The 16,846-nt window shown below is 40.0% G+C and overlaps 1 protein-coding gene across 1 annotated transcript in view; it reads right to left on the reverse strand.

Annotated features, from left to right (window-relative positions):
* The window catches only part of PRSS12 (serine protease 12), a 40,785-nt gene that overhangs the window by 1,284 nt on the left and 22,655 nt on the right, over positions 1–16,846 (reverse strand). The window contains exons 9-12 of the mRNA XM_057429939.1: positions 16,510–16,715; positions 15,786–15,864; positions 11,242–11,364; positions 3,615–3,895 (exon numbers count right to left, since the gene is read on the reverse strand). Coding sequence (XP_057285922.1) covers positions 3,615–3,895; positions 11,242–11,364; positions 15,786–15,864; positions 16,510–16,715 — 689 coding nt within the window. The remainder of the gene's footprint in view (positions 1–3,614; positions 3,896–11,241; positions 11,365–15,785; positions 15,865–16,509; positions 16,716–16,846) is intronic.

A 16,846-nucleotide genomic window follows, 5' to 3' on the forward strand; every position in this document is an offset into this window, starting at 1 on the left:
AGTCTTAAGCAGTAGAGACTAAGGCTGTATATATACTTCATTTTTAGGTCACCAATTCTAGCTCAGTCTAACAGGTGCTGCATCCTCTGTTGGCTTCCAAGTGGACCATCCAGGTAACCATCATGCTTACGCCCTGTAAGTACACACAGTCTTGCTTGTCATCTCAACTGAGAAGCTAACATAGAATCATAGAATAGCTAGGGTTGGAAAGGACCATCTAGTTCCAAGGATCATCTAGTTCCAACTGCCCTGCCATGAGTAGGGACACCTCACACTAAACCATGCCACCCAAGGATCTGTCCAACCTGGCCTTCAACACTGCCAGGGATGGAGCATTCACAACTCCCCTGAGCAACCCATTCCAGTGCCTCACCACCAGTAAAGAACTTCCTCCTTATATCCAATCTAAACTTCCCCTATTTAAGTTTGAACCTGTTACCCTTTGTCCTGTCACTACAGTCCCTAATGAAGAGTCCCTCCCCAGCATCCTTATAGCCCCGCTTCAGATACTGGAAGGCTGCTATGAGGTCTCCACACAGCCTTCTCTAGGCTGAACAGCCCCAGCTTTCTCAGCCTGTCTTCATATGTGAGATGCTCCAGCCCTTGATCATCCTCATGGGCATCCTCTGGACTTGTTCCAGCAGTTCCATGTCCTTTTTATGTTGAGGACACCAGAACTGCACACAACACTCCAAGTGAGGTCTCACAAGAGCAGAGTAGAGGGGCAGGATCACCTCCTTCAACCTGTTGGTCACTCTCCTTTTGATGCAGCCCAGGATACGGTTGGCTTTCTGGGCTGCGAGCACACACTGAAGCTGGCTCATGTTCATTTTCTCATTGACCAACACCCCCAAGTCCTTCTCTGCAGGGCTGCTCTGAATCTCTTCTCTGCCCAACCTGTAGCTGTGCCTGGGATTGCTCTGACCCAGGTGTAGGACCTTGCACATGGCATGGTTAAACATCATCAGCCCACCTCACAAGTGTGTCAAGGTCCCTCTGGATGGCATTCCTTCCCTCCAGCGGATCAACCGAACCACACAGCTTGGTGTCATTGGCAAACTTGCTGAGGGCGCACTCAATCCCACTGTCCATGTCAGCGACAAAGATGTTGAACAAGACTGGTCCCACCACTGATCCATGAGGGACACCACTTGTTACTGGTCTCCAGCCAGACATTGAGCCGTTGACCACAACTCTTTGTGTGCAGCCATCCAGCCAGTTCTTTATCCACCGAGTGGTCCTCCTATCAAATTGACGTCTCTCCAGTTTAGAGACAAGGATGTTGTGTGGGACAGTGTCGAATGCTTTGCACAAGTCCAGGTAGATGACATCAACTGCTCTACCCCTGTCCATCAATTCCATAGGCCCATCATAGAAAGCCACCAAATTGTTCAGGCAGGATTTCCCCTTAGTGAAGCCATGCTGGCTATCACCAACCACCTTGTTTTTCATGTGCCTTAGCATGCCTCCCAGGAGAATCTACTCCAAGATTTTGCCAGGCACAGAGGTGAGGCTGACTGGTCAGTAGTTCCCTTGATCTTCCATTTTCTCCTTCTTGAAAATGGGGGTTATATTTCCCTTTTTCCAGCCATTGGGACCTCCACCTACCTGCCATGATTTTTCAAATATGATGGCCAGTGGCTTTGCAACTTCATTCGCCAGCTCCTTCAGGACCCACAGATGAATTTCATCAGGTCCCACGGACTTGTGTACATTCAGGTTCTTAAGATGGTCTCGAGCCAGATCCTCTCCTACAGTGGGCCTAGGATCTTCATTCTCACAGTCTGCCTTCCAAGACTTGGGTGGTGTGGTCAGAGCATTTGCCAGTGAAGACTGAGGCAAAGAAGTCATTAAGAACCTCAGCCTTCTCCAAATTTGCAATGTACCTATAGAATCCCTTCTTGTTATCTTTCACATTCTTAGGCAAGTTTAATTCTAACTGGGCCTTAGCTTTCCTAACCTGGTTCCTAGCTTCCAAGACAACATCCCTGTATTCATCCCAGACCGCCTGTCCTTCCTTCCACCTTTTATACCCCCCTTTTTTCCCTTGAAGTTTCCTCACCAGCTCCTTATCCATCCAAGGACATCTCTGCGCTTCCTTCTAGTTGCAGCACTCCTGAGCTTGTAGCAGGTGATCCTTGAATATCAACCAACAGTCTTATTTAGCTCTTATTGAGCCAAAGTGTGCTCTGATAGAAATTGGTAGTATTGTTTGAATCTTTTACAATCCTAGTAACTTCTAAGTACTAGAGTACTAATGGGACTCCTGACCAAAAGGAATCTTTAATTTGTGGGAGTGACCAGAACCTGTCCTTTGGTTTTCTTTATCTGTAGTGAATCCTGCATTGTATAAGCAGTGCTTTTCTTATAATTAGTCAAGATTGAAATAATTTGCCTGTTTTCTATAACTTGCACCTCTTTTTCAGTTGGAAACATTGGAAATTGAAGTCAATGTGGTTTTTTTTTCAATTTCCAAGTAAAATCTTAATACTTGTAATTATGATTCATATAGTAAGTGCAAAATTTCAGCTGAGGTGCTGTGATGATGTAATTTCTTACCAAATTATTGTAGTGGTTAATGTTTCCTTAAGTAGATGTCCTAAGTTAAAAGTATTGCAGAACTTTCAGTGAGTTGTGTACAAAGCTAGGCAGAGCCAGGCAATGTATTAGCAATTGTTATTAGCAAAAAAAGCCACCCTACAAGTCATATCTTCCATAGCATAGAGCAGTGCCCCAGATATCTGTGCCCACAGAGTAATGCGTGTAAAGAGGAAGAACTAATATTTGGCCTTGCTGCCTTGTCTCCTTGCCAGTTTGAATGAGTCCACAGAACAAAGGCTCAAGCTTGGTTGCCGACTTGTGCTGTATTCAGCACCATAAAAACATGAAAGTAAACCATGGTTATTAATTTCTAAAACAATTAAAGGACAAAGACCTTCTAAGAGGAAGGATCTTGTACTGACCTACAGAGTGCCTAGTTTGTTCCAGAAGTCTGGATTGCAGACTGCATTGTGGATCTTGTAAATTTTGGCAAGATGTTCTCTTAATTTAAATCAAAACTGCTGATTGAAAATGTCAATGGTAACAAGGGAGACTAAAAATGTTATTTGAAATTCTATGATTTGAATGTTTTCTGTCCATTTTATATTGAAGTAGGGTACTTTAAATAACCTTTTTCAAGTATTCATTGTACTTACCTTAAAACTCCTAACTATATTAGAGCTGTTATGTTCTGAGGCAGGGAGTGATAAGCTGCAGTGCAGGGTGTGCCTGGCAACAAATCAGCTTTTCTTTGATCTTTGTCAATCTTAATGAGGCTATTTTACTGACTGGTTCTGTGCTTTAGAGTGACATGGTTAATTGCTACTTTTCAAACACAAACTAAATTCAGTAAATGGAGTGCTGTCATTTCTGTTTAAGGATCAGGAGAGAAAATATCCCCCTATATAAAGACAGTTAAATTGTTCCATTTGGAGCATTTTCTTATTTTAAGTATTTGAGTTTGGGGTTTTGTTTGTTTCTGTTTTGTTTAAATAAGCAGCCTCAGGTAATGCGATTGGTGCATGGAAATCATTAATGCAATTGGTGCATAGAAATCATTAAAACATTTTTACCTGTGTCACCCCATCCAGTGATATAACAGTTGGGAGCAGTTTTCTGTGGTCTCTCTCTTCTTAATGGCAAACAAGCAGGTAAGACATGGGAACTGAATCTGGCACACCGTTCCTCTGGCCCCTGTAGCCTCACCAATGCAATGTCATAGTCGCTGCTGTCAGGCCTGTACTCTTTATGCATCACAATCTGTTGGACTCCAGTTTCTTCCTCGTACTCTTCTGGTACCAGTGTGTGATAGTCTCCAACTCGCACAGCATAGTTCCGAGTGATGTTGCCGTACCTAAGATTGAGGTGAAAACAAATAGGGCTGGCTTACGCAAAGTTAGACCCAAAGCATGCAAACACATTTGATCAGAGTCTTTATTGCTCATATAAATAATGATACAAAAGGGGGTTTTAAAGAGTGGAAAAGCTTTCTCAGGTGTTTAGATTGACATTCATAATATGTCAATATAAGGATATAAATAATATAAAAAACCCTTTTCCTAAAGTTTCAGGTTGGGCTATATTCCTTTTTGTGTATTTTTACGGGTGAGGTTTCTTATGGCCATCTGCCATGACTGGCATTTATTTCAAAGATACAAGCAAGGTGTTCATTATAAATGTATTTAGCAAGGGTAATGTAAACGGCCAGTAAATATAATGAAAGCGTGAGTACTAACATCATTGTGATGCTCTAAATAATTACTGAAATGAAAACCGTGTTCAGGCTTGCTTTGTTTTACATTAACTGAAGTAAGGAATTAGTTGTAGACTACATTTGTGGCATTTAAGGAACACTAAGGAGTTGTAGACATCATTTTTTTAGGAAAACAAAGCCTATGTGCATCACAAGCACCAACTGTCAAGTGACGGAACACCTGTAAACCTTACGATTTGTTTTGCACCTAATATGACTCCAGTTTCTTTCACATCATAGACTAAATGGTAAATACCTTAGAGATTATTACTGTGGCTGAAATAATTTTCTGTGCATGGCTTTGGAGATTTCTGGAGCCCTTCTCAGGAAAATACAAACAAGACGGTACTGTTGGGTACATTTATTTATTTATTTTAAAATCTGGCTAAGCTAACCCAAATGTTTTTCCTTTGCCTTCTTCCTTTACCTCTTAGTCTTCAACAGGAAATGGGCAATGCATGTGCAGAAAATAGCCTACAGTTTTCTGTCACCTTCTAACCTGTCTTGTTCCTTTCATACTCTCCAGCAAAGTGCTGATCTCCATAGCTTACTAAAGCCTGCTTGATGAGCAGCAGAAAAAGGAAGAACATGACAGGCTTCTTCTGCACAATATACCACTGAATATTTCTTCAAATTGTGGATTGCTTTCCCGGTTGCTTTCAAAGCTTTCTTTGCCATATTCTGCAAGACCTTCAGGTCTTCTATGAACAAAATCTCACTTCCAGGCTAGTAAGGAGAAAGAGTTTCAGGCTATGACCAAATACCTGTTCATTTTAAAATTACCTTCTATATAGGAAAACTAAAATAACTTGTATACCACAAAACTTTTTTCAGCTCTTCCATAGTAGTAGTCTCTGCGAAATACTTTCTAGTTACTGTATTTTCCTTGTGCTTGGAAATAAAAATTCTACAGAGCTGGAAGTGAAGAGATGCAATGGATGCAGACTTTTTAAAAAAGTATTCATACTGATTTTAGTCTCAGAGGGAGAACTGAGAAAAATTAAATTGTGTATTCTATCAAATACATTACTTCTTTGCTTCCTGAAAAAAATAGCTCAGAGCTTTTTTCGTGAATCAGAATGTTTATCTCAAAGGTATTTAAGAAAAAACCCTCTGTGTCACTGTGTCATTACTGATCTTTCTGTTTTGACTACAGAATTGCTAGTATTTCATAACTTACCACTGAACAAATTTTCATTAGGAATTTTCTATTAAGAAATTAGAGCCTGAATAGGAACAGAACATGAAACAAGGCAGAACCATGAATCTTGGCTTTCTAGGCATTCTGAATCCAGTCCCTGCAGTTTCTACAATATAGGTATTTCCTTGTAAGGATTTTTTAAAAACAAATACTTGAGTCTCACTTCCTCTTGCACTAGATGTCCCGTTCTCATTTCTAGGTCAGCATTTGTGGCTTTGCCAGTTTTAAAAGCTTGGTAGGACTTCACAATTTATTATTTTCCTGATAAAATAAACAGCAAAATTCCATGGATGTTGCCTTTAAGGAGATTCTTCAGAGTAAGAAAGGCTGTCAGATCTTAATTAGTTTTTTCAGTGATACATATCCATCTGTATTTGGCCATCTGAGGTGATATCAGTGAAATCTTAACTAAGTCCTGCACCCCTGTAGATAGTCTGTCAAATCCTTGCCCAAGAAGTTCTTCTCTGACTCTAATGAATCCCCTCCTGGGTCGTTGCCACACTTCTTTACATGAGAAAAGGCTAATCTTACTGTACTTTGCCAAGACACTTAGTATACTATTATCAGTTTAACTTATATTATTGTAACTCTGAGCTGTGATGTGGGAGCCAGTAAAAGTATTCTGGCACTGGCTAGAAAACAGTGTTGTGGTCTGATCTGGGACCTTTAGTGCGTTTCTTTTTTGTTGTTTTTTTTTTTCTGCCATCTGTTTGGCTTTCCTTAATAGAGAAAGGAATAAGGCTACATGCATCTTTAGTAGGTTAAAATACTGTATAGTATAGGCATTACTTAACACAGATTTATTTGAGTAGCATTTCTGTGAAGATGCCTTCTTATGAATATGTTGCGCATCTTTACAATAAAACACTTGGTACATATCAATACCAGTTTGTACTGAATAGGTTTTATGACTTGACTTGCTATTGTTTCTGGGAATTTTTAGAAACTATAATTATGAATTTAATTTATCATGTTTACATACAGATAGACTTGAAAGCAAATTATTCTGGCCACATGCAAAGATTTCCAGTAATGCTTTAGCAAAACCATAGCATTTAGACTTAGAAACATATTTTTATATAAATATGCAAAGTAAGGGGTGAAAGTATTTTTTATTCCTCTAGGTATGGAAAATTTCAGTAGAGAAATTAATCTGATTCCTTAGTTTAATCTTGTGTTCTGCAGAACAGTGCATCTGCAGTTTAATATTTATATATATTAAATGGAAATTTCTGTCTTCACATGGAGGCTATATAACCTCATAGATGGTGTATTTACCAGAACTATGACATAAAGGTTTCTGAATTGGTTGCAAGCAGGAGAAACTGCCAAATGAGGGCAAGTGCATTGATCGCTGTGGCCATCTTTTTAATGGAAGTAACCTTAATGTTGATTGTTTGATGGAAAGCATGCTCCTATGGTACAGAAAGCAGTTTGAATACACTCTGAAAACCAAACTGGCATACCCTGGTAGCTCATTTTTTTTTTTTTGTGTAAGCCAATCAATGCATTGGTCCTCTGTGAAACTTGCAAAACAGGGGAATAAACCAAACCCAACTACAGAACTTTTTACACACTGACAGCCTATACCCCTCTCCAAAGTGGACAAGGTCAGTGTGGAGGCAGGCAGCTGAATGGTCAGGATGCACAGTACCAAACAGTCTTTCACTTTATACAAAATCTATTTATAAAACAGATGTAATGCTCAGAACATAAAAAGTGTAGTACACACTGGGATGTGTTATACAGCCAACAAAGTACTTCTTCAGTGTCTTGCCCAGGCCAAGATGGTTTGTCATCTTGGCTGATGAATGAGCCAACTATGTAGGACCTATTTTCCCCAGAGTAAATTAGAAAAAGAACAGTCCAAAAAAAACTTTAGTTACTATTGCAGTAAACGGCTGTGTTATTTTTATTTTAATTACTCTTACATGCAAAACCCCCACTAAAGTAAACAAAAGAGTTTTAGTTAGTGATGTCAGATACATTTTTCTGCTCAGATTTCATAACCACACAATGCACTCCACTCATGAATCAAAACGGTACAGCAGTCGAGCCCAGTATGTTAAGTAAAATTATGCTGTTTTCTTTGCCAGTTAAGCTACATTAAATGGTTTAATAATTTTTGCTGCAGTGATAGTTTGTAACTGTTCATCTCATTGCCTTTAAAAGCTATCATAAATAGGATTCTGTGCCCTAGAATGTATTGCTAGATATGATCTTTGAAAGTGATATTTTAACAAGGTGTGATACACATCTGAGTGTCATATTGGAATACAAATGTATCTTTAGCTATATATATATATATTTGACTGGCATAATTTGCCAATCTGACCTACAAGGTCACTGAAAATACTCTCTTGTAATTTAGATACACTTTTGGCTGTGTGCAGCAAACCACATATTAGTGCTATGCTGATACCTTCTGGATTCTGAAAGCTTTTTTACCTTCAGTAAATATTTGCCTAAGTTAACCAGTCTGTACACTGACATACATGGTTTGTGTATAGAAACAAACACAATGATAGTACTTCACAGTGGTGGATTAGGAATCTGGCTCTCAAGTCAAAAAAAGTAACTTTGCATGGTTTCTTGGGGCTTTTGGAGGGATTTTCATTTATTGTTGTGTTTTTTTTTAATGTGCCTCTGCATTTAAGTTTATAGGTCTTACCCACAACATTAGCATCAGGGATTTACCATATTGTGTATCCATTATCTTTAACGCAATTTGAAGGCGAGAAGGGACTAGGGGAGTGGCGGGGGGAAGGGTTGGGGTTTTGTTGTTGTTATGGGGTTTTGTTTTCTGTTCTTAAACCTCATGGAAGTCAAGAGTAGGACAGTATCACAGAAGTGTTAAGTGTTTGTAATTTAGATGAGAAATGAACACACTTCCTTCCTAAACTAATGTAATAATGACAGGAAATAGACTTGTACTTGATACTTTGATTCATAACCCTAAGCATGAAGGGGAAGTTGTTTCTGACTATTGATAAGGAGGGCTCTCTTGTCAGCCATTTATCAGGCAGTCTAGTAGAAAACTTGCTGCTTCTATTTAATGTTGCATCCTTAATTTTGACAAAAGGAATAGTGTTCCATTTAATAGGTACCTGCTGTTTTTCTTGTGTTATGGATGATGGTCATTTAGAGCAGAATAATAAAGAAAGGAGATTGAGGAAAGCTTATCTTAACTAAAAGTACTGATTTAAAACATTTAATAGAATGAGAAGTGCTGCTTCTCATGCAAATGTCTAAAACTTTAATAGCTACAAGGCTTCTTGTGAGAAGCTTAATGAGTGGTCTTTGCCATATTTCTGTGCACATTCATACACATCAGGCTTTCTTAAACTGATTTTTTCATCTGTAGGCTATTGTATTTCTTCCCCTGTTGTAGCTGGTGTTAGTGAAATGCAGAAGTACTCTATTAGAGCATCAGTACAAAGGCAAAGTGTCTCAGGGCTCTCCAGTCTTCCTTACGTAGAAGTCACCTTCAAAATGGCAGAGAACCATCACACACACATCACATTTGAAGAGCAGAAGCAGAGGAGGAGTCTGACAGTTCTTCGTGGATGGTATTACCCCTTTGTTGGATGGCTGGTCATGCCTTGAAGCTCTAGTACAGCCTGGAAATGTTGACCTTAACACCTCCTAGAAGTTTTATTTCCCAGCCAACTGGAAGGTGGATTAGTAATCAGCCGCCATGCTAATATCATCCTGCTGCCCGTCAAGAAATGTACTGATACTGAAGGCACATCTGAATTCATCTCACCACTCATGCTAAATTTGAGAAAACTGAACTTTAATTCTGGTTTCTGGTGTCTTACTAGTAACTTGGTTCCGCTGTGCCCCAGGGTCCCTAATTCTCAAAATAAATTACCAGAACCATGTTGAAGTATGCCTGAGCATTCAGGAATGTATAAAGAAGCACTTAAAAAGAGTTACATTATTAGAACAGTACAATATTCATGTAACACCGTGTTTCCTCTATTGACATCATGATCATTATAATTTACTTTTTTCCTATGCTTAATATTTCAAATTATCCAAAGTTAATATTTTTTTGATGTATAGACCTGCGAATTCCCTACAGCTGTCAGAGCCACTCAGGGCAAAACTTAGTAATTAGATGGGTGGGTTATAAAAGGAAAAATAGCTTCAAGTAATTTTTGATCTTAAATTATGTCTGTGAAATTACAGTAATGCTTCTATACTACTGGCAAACAATTCTAATTATCATGCATAAAATTGTATTTAATTTTTATCCATAGTGCAGATAAGCTCACTTTTGTTATTTAAGCAGTGTTCCAGTTTCCAGGATATGAAAAATGGTATACTGTACTTTCTTTTTTCTGTCTCTGAAAAATATGTGAAGAAAGTGCCTGATCTGTAGATAGCCCTTGGAAACCTAGCCCCTTTAAAATCACTGACATCATTAGGAAGTTCAGCCCAGTCTGTCCAATGTCAGCTTCGAATAAGATACTTTCTCTCTTTCACGCTAAATATTGGAAACACGATCCATAGGCTGGCTCTTGGAGTTGCATGCTTAGATCTAGGTTGCACAGTTTTAAATGCAGTATCTGGGGCAAAACAATACTTTGGTCCCTGAGAGCACACGTAACAGTTTGAGGGTAGCCTGTAACAGACCCACGAGTGACTGCACTGCTCTGGAAGTACCATGGTGTACAATGCTCCCGCCATGCTGCTGCCCATCATGTGGTGTTCAGCAAAGTATCCAAAAGGGGCATGCTTTGGCAGCACATTCAGTAGTGACTTGAGGCTCCAGCTACATAAGCAAGTCACTGGGAAGAACAAATAATGTATTTTGTGGGGAGTGCTTCCTGTAGGAAAGCACTACAGCTGCAGCAGCGCAGCACAGTAGATACTAAATTGTTTCGCCAAACTTTGTGAAAGTGTTACTGAAGAGTTCCGTAAGGAAGATCTTGACTTGTACATGGAAAACATAACTGGCTTCCTGTGACCTCCCTTTTCCTTTCCTTGAGGAGGATCTTTGAGTTAAAACCAGAAAGGACTGCCTTGTTTTCAGGCCTTATTCAAAGGCTTTCTCAAGAGCTTAAGCTTCATCCTTCGATGCAATCATCCACTATGGAGATGATGAACAGGGCGATACGAGGCCACTGTCTATAAATTTCATTGGTAACAACTGAACTGCTTTCATAGTTCTACAGAAACAACTGGGAAATCATTTGAAGTAGGCAGAAATTTAACCAACTTTGACCATTTCCCCTTGAAATATTACCAAGAAAAGCCCTTAGTGTTTTTCATGAAACACGAAATGAAAAGATGTACATCTGGCTGTGAGCAAAGATAACGCTATCCATTCAAGCAAAAGTACATCTGACTTTCTTTTCAGTTATTAGTGTGGAAAAGTAAAGTCTCAAAGTTAAAACATTTGCAGCCCACTTGAGCAAATCCTAGCCAATATCCTCAAAACTGCAGTGCCATTCTGTGCTTTTATTCAAGCCTGTACTGCAGCCTTTTGTAAGGATTCAAATGAAATAATTGCTGTTGAAAGCTTAAAATACTAGATGACACCCAAAAGGATTCCAGTGTATTAGGGATTTTGTTTGTTTATATTTGGAGGGAAAAGAGGTTGCTTGGTAGTTCTTGTTTACACCAAGGGCCAGCTCTATGGAACAGTTTTCAGTGGGCTTGAACTGGAATGTTTTTGCCTATACCTAGAACAATGAAAGAGTGTGAAAATACACTTCAATATTGAAGAGAGAGCTACCTTTTAAAGCAATGTGCAGCAGTGAGGACCCAGCAGCTGCTGATAAGAGTAGCACCACACAAGAGTCTTCCATCACCATGAGAAGATTTCAGCCGGAGTGCAACCTGCCATGGCCATCCACCCCTACAGAGGACATAAGACATTGCATTCAGGGTACAGCAATGGAAAAAAGTAAGATAGCTTGTCAGTCATCTTGAATGTAAATCATGTTTAGTTTCTTTGACTGCCACAGCTTGCAGACTGTGTTACTTACGGAGTAACAGTTGAGAATGCTTTTATATTCCTGCAGTATTTAGAATTCCAGTTAACAATGGGGATAATTACTTTACAGATTCTTTGGGCATCCAGCACTCTGTTTCATCCCACTGTCAAATACTTTATTTTTCCCTTCTCAGATTGCATTCATCATGCCAAAAATACATTCTGTGGGTTCCTCACCAAATACCATCCAAGTCAACAAACCAGAAATTTCCTGTCAGTTTTTGAGGAAAGAAGGGAATTTCTTGAAAAGCTTAACCTAGCATCCTTCCCTGTTTGCGTTAGTATCTTTGTTGCTTCTGAGCTGTTTGAAAAGGGAAGCTGGCAAACAAAAAGGTCTAAAGCAACTGTAGAAACCACAAGGAGTAGAGTAGCACATCTTTTCAGTCTGTAATCATTTGGTTTGTATAGTAGATCTGGGATACATATTTGCAGGCTTATGAAGACAGGATGTATTATTTTTCACCATTTTAATTGATTAGCAAAATATGGAATCAGAGAGAAGGGAGAGGGAGAAAGATGCACCTGTAAGCAACAGCAACATCCAAAATAAGGTAGGCTTAGGTGTTTCTTGACTACTGTCAACCTGAATAGGTATGCTGGAGGGCAAGAACTGCTCCTATCCAGAATCCTGTCCAAGGTTGCCAGTGCCATATGTTTTAAAGGAAGTGAAGGAACTTACTTTTCATAAAGCATATCACAATTTAGACACCTTTAGTTTTGGAAGGTGGGGTTTAATATGTCTTTCCAAAATGGGGCAATTCAGGCAGTTTTGGATTTCCTGGTAGGTATCCTCTTCTTTGTCTTAAAGACTTCTTGTGAAGCGTGTCCTTTTCTGATACTGTTTGTATGTTCTTTTTTCTAATCATGAAGCATTTCTAAGTGCACTGTTGGAGTTCTCTCACCTCTTTGCTTCATCTGATGTCCCTGTGCTTATTTATTATGAGATCAAATTTCTGCTCCAACTTAATTGTGCAATCCATTATTTTGTCACCATTTCATTTCATCTAGGATTCTTTGTACACATATTCTGAGACAGTAATTCTCAATCTTCTTTTTCAGTGCAATGTATTGTTTATTTTTCTCATTTGTCTCTTTACTAAGCTAAGTAATCCTACTTTACTCTGTCTGACTGCATTAAATGTTTTTCTGGGCTCCCTCTTGTTCCTGTTCACTTAAGAGACAAGTTCACTCTGGCAGTGTCTTTTTTTGAAATGAATTGATTGATGCTGTGAATGTATTTTGAAATAGGTTGCACAATGGCATGTAAAAAAAAAAAAAAAACTGTATTTTTTACAAATCCTTTTGTAAGATTCTGTGAATATATATTTTTCTGTGGTTACTCACAGCTGCTAAGATATAAAACTTATACTTCCTATCATAGCATTTAGTAATAGTAGCTGTAGTATTCAGCTAATATGTTTGTATCAACTAAATGTAAATATATTTTTAAAAGCTAAGAACAAAGTGTTAACAAAAAGCTTGGATTATAGCCATGTCATCATTGAGGCTTATTTTGTGAAGGGAATTAGGTCTTGGGCAGTAAATTATACCCAAGTGTCGTGGTAAAATCAGCTCTTCCACTCCATCTGGGAAGCTGCTCACTGAAGACTGGAGCAGCAACTTTCCTGGGAGGATCATCCTTAACCATTGTTTTCCTCTTCAGTTCACTCACCCGTTCCTCCAGAACTGAGGTAGGTTTTCTTTCCCACTTTCTCATGTCTTCTCCATGATCCTGCATATAAAACCATAGGGTGTCCCGTGGTGTGTATCTCCTACATTTTCTCTCTCAGGCAGTAGAGTACCTTCTGTTAATAGCTTAGAGATGGGTTGGTACACATTGGGAACTGGATAGATCGTCTCTCAGTTGGTTTGAACTCCTGGGTCAGGAGTTTTTCTGCAGCTGAAATGATGGAAGGGGTGAGATTGTCTTTGAATTCTCGGAGTTGCCGACTCACTTCATCCACTCTTGGTGATGCTACCTCAGTCCATGTCATTGATGCCAGTGAGTGGGCATATGATGATGGTGCACTCTGTGTAAGTTTCCACCAAATGGGTTGCATAACATTCAACTTTGTCTGGATCTATGGGTGTGTTCCCAGCATCTGGCCTACAACAGATCATCTCTAGAATGGTTGATTCCCCAGGGGCTGGATGCCTTTCTCTGTCATGGTCCACTGAGAGACACATAACATCTTCCTTGCAGGGATACCTTTCCTTCACAGCTGCTAAGAGCCACCTCCAAAGGCTAAGGGCTTGTTTCTCTTTTGCAATCGCTTTGTCAATTCCCCCTTCCCTAGCAAGTGATCCCAGCTGCTTGGCTTCCCTGCATTCTAGTTCATGAGCATTGGCCCCATTATCCCAGCATCCTGTGATGATGTGCTTAGCTGGAAGATGGCTGAAATCTTCTTGTGTATTTCGCAGCTTGGTTGAGGTCTGGGATCGAGAAGTTACCTCTTCTTCCTCTATTTCCTCTATTAATAACTCTCGTTCAGATGCCATCCCCTCTAGCACACACATTGGATCTTCATCTTTCTTCACTGCACTGGTTGCTGTTTGTGGCTCTCGTTTGCTCTTGCCCTTGCTTCTGGGGGCAACTGATATTGGCATGGATTGGTCCTTTGGTTCAGCTGCAGTGTCTATCACTGTGACTGGAGTGGCTGCAGTGTCTGCCACTGAGGTTGGTGTAACTGCTGTACTTGGGGGTTGAGTAGCTCCGTTTTCTGTTGCTTTGTCATCAGATCCAGAGACATTTTTTTCCACAGGCGCTCTGTAGGTGCAGGCCAAACCCCAGCACATTGTGGTCATTTGTCCCTCTCTGGTATTGCCAGGACAACAGCACACCTCGTCTGACTGTTCTGCTAATTTTTCTGGATTTCACACTGTTCAAGGATGCAATTCCAAAGCACTGGAGGGGCCCACTGGCCCAGGTGCTTGCCCATACAATCCCACACACCCTGCCACTCATGACTGTCCAGTCTTGGGAAAAATCTCTTGGTCCTCTTAGATCATCATTTAACCTTAGACAATACCCAAGCCTAACCCTGCTTAACTTTCAAGATTAGATGAAGCAGGGCATTCTCAAGGTGGTATGGCCATGGGTAAAACACATGCTGTATTTGTGGCAACGTGCTGATTCCCAGCAAAAGCAGCAGGCAGGTTTCAAAGGTATCCAAAGGATATCCAAGACCTTTACAATTCTCAAATCCTGCTACATCAGTACATGAGCTATTAAGAAGGAGAAAATTAACTGTAAACCCATACCCAGGACACCAAGCCTTTTTTTGCAATACACAGAATCATAGTTAGGGTTGAAAAGGATCTTAAGATCACCTAGTTCCAACCCCCCTGCCATGGGCAGGGACACCTCACACTAAACCATCTCACCCAAGGCTCTGACCAACCTGGCCTTCAACACTGCCAGGGATGGAGCATTCACAACTTCCCAGGGCAACCCATTCCAGTGCCTCACCACCCTCACAGTAAAGAACTTCTTCCTTATATTCAATCTAAACTTCCCCTGTTTAAGTCTGAACCCGTTACCCCTTGTCCTGTCACTACAGTCCCTAATGAAGAGTCCCTCACCAGCATCCTTATAGGCCCCCTTCAGATACTGGAAGGCTGCTATGAGGTCTCTACGCAGCCTTCTCTTCTCCAGGCTGAACAGCCCCAACTTTCTCAGCCTGTCTTTATATGTGAGGTGCTCCAGTCCCCTGATCATCCTCGTGGCCCTCCTCTGGACTTGTTCCAACAGTTCCATGTCCTTTTTATGTTGAGGACACCGGAACTGCACACAATACTCCAAGTGAGGTCTCACGAGAGCAGAGTAGAGGGGCAGGATCACCTCCTTTGACCTGCTGGTCACACTTTTGATGCAGCCCAGGATACGGTTGGCTTTCTGGGCTGCAAGCGCACACTGCCTGCTCATGTTCAGTTTCTCATCAACCAATACCCCCACGTCCTTCTCTGACATTTCTGCAGCATTCATAGCTCTCTTCATTCACATCCTGATATCAAGATATCCTTTAAAAAAAAAGTAAGCTGGCTTTTTTGAAAGTAAGAAATTCAACCCAATCAAGGACTAAACCCATAAACACTTAAAGGTCTTAACCAAATGCTGCAAGTATTTATCAGTGAATATTTTTTAATTTTCTACCAAATTTGCTCTGAAGAGAAAAATAAAACCACAAACTACAATAAAAACATAAATTAGGCAAGCTGCTTATGGCAAATACATGTTTTAGAAGCTTTATATTCAAAATTATTTGGTTTTACAAATTATTTACCGTAAAGAATTTTTCCCACCAATTATTCGCTTTTGTCGACGATGTAGTAACCTCAATCCACAAACAGAAGCAAGAGAATCTAAACCAGAAAGCGAGACATAGACAGCATTAAACTCAAAAGCAAAAGTAGTCAGTCTTTAACGACAGTTAACTAAAAAGCAACCATGAAGGCTGAAGTTATTCTCTGCTTCACAGGAGTTTTTAAGAAACAAATTTTACTTGGGGAATATAGACTGAATTCTCTGAGAATTTCTCTTAGAAATTCTTTGTAGCTGAGTTTGGGTTTTTTTTGACTGTGATCACAGAGCAATTTACACATTTGTGCTCTGCTTTTCAAGTTTAGGATTTTTTATAGAGTTCTTTGCTTCACATCATACCACATGTGTCTCAGTCCTCAGTTGAAGATACCATGCAAAGTTTAAAGTAACTGCATAAGTTTTTGCATTTTCATGTCCCATATACAACTTAAGAAACATGGCTGCTGCAAACTATGGCAGAGAAGTACCCCATATCATTTGAATCGTCTTTATGATACCTTTATTCACCTGGCACAGGGATAAGATCATAGAGTGTAAGCAGAGAGGATTTCCCAGCATTTCTGTGTCTGTAATTCTTTTCATATAATTGTTTGCTCTGTGATGTGGGAATGTTTACGTCTGTCCCTTCCTACCATGATGGTTCTCCATCCTAACCTGTTGGTCTTCCACTCACAGTGGGGCTTCACCTTTATTGCTGTTCCCTAGGGCCTTCTTGCTTAGGTGGTCACAAATCACTCCTGCATCCTCACTGTGGCGGCAGTTGTGAGTCCCAATGTTTTCTTTAATGCAGTCTGCCAAGGATCTCTCATTTCCTGTACATTTCACATTATCCACGTGGATTGGGCCTTTGCCTTCCCCAAAGTAAGCCATTGTCCTTGCTCTAGCCAGACCTCTGGAAATATAGTATATATTTTTTATTAAACATTTTGAGGTGTTATACTACATTTTACTCAACCAAAACATTTCAGTGAGTAGTGAAAGACATGGAGATTTCGTTCCAAGTCCTGTCACTGATTCACTTGA

Source organism: Pezoporus wallicus, unplaced genomic scaffold (genome assembly GCF_028554395.1).
Source record: "Pezoporus wallicus isolate ANWC-B61680 ecotype Strahan unplaced genomic scaffold, APGP_CSIRO_Pwel_v1 contig_7351, whole genome shotgun sequence".
Taxonomy (NCBI): Eukaryota; Metazoa; Chordata; class Aves; order Psittaciformes; family Psittacidae; genus Pezoporus; species Pezoporus wallicus.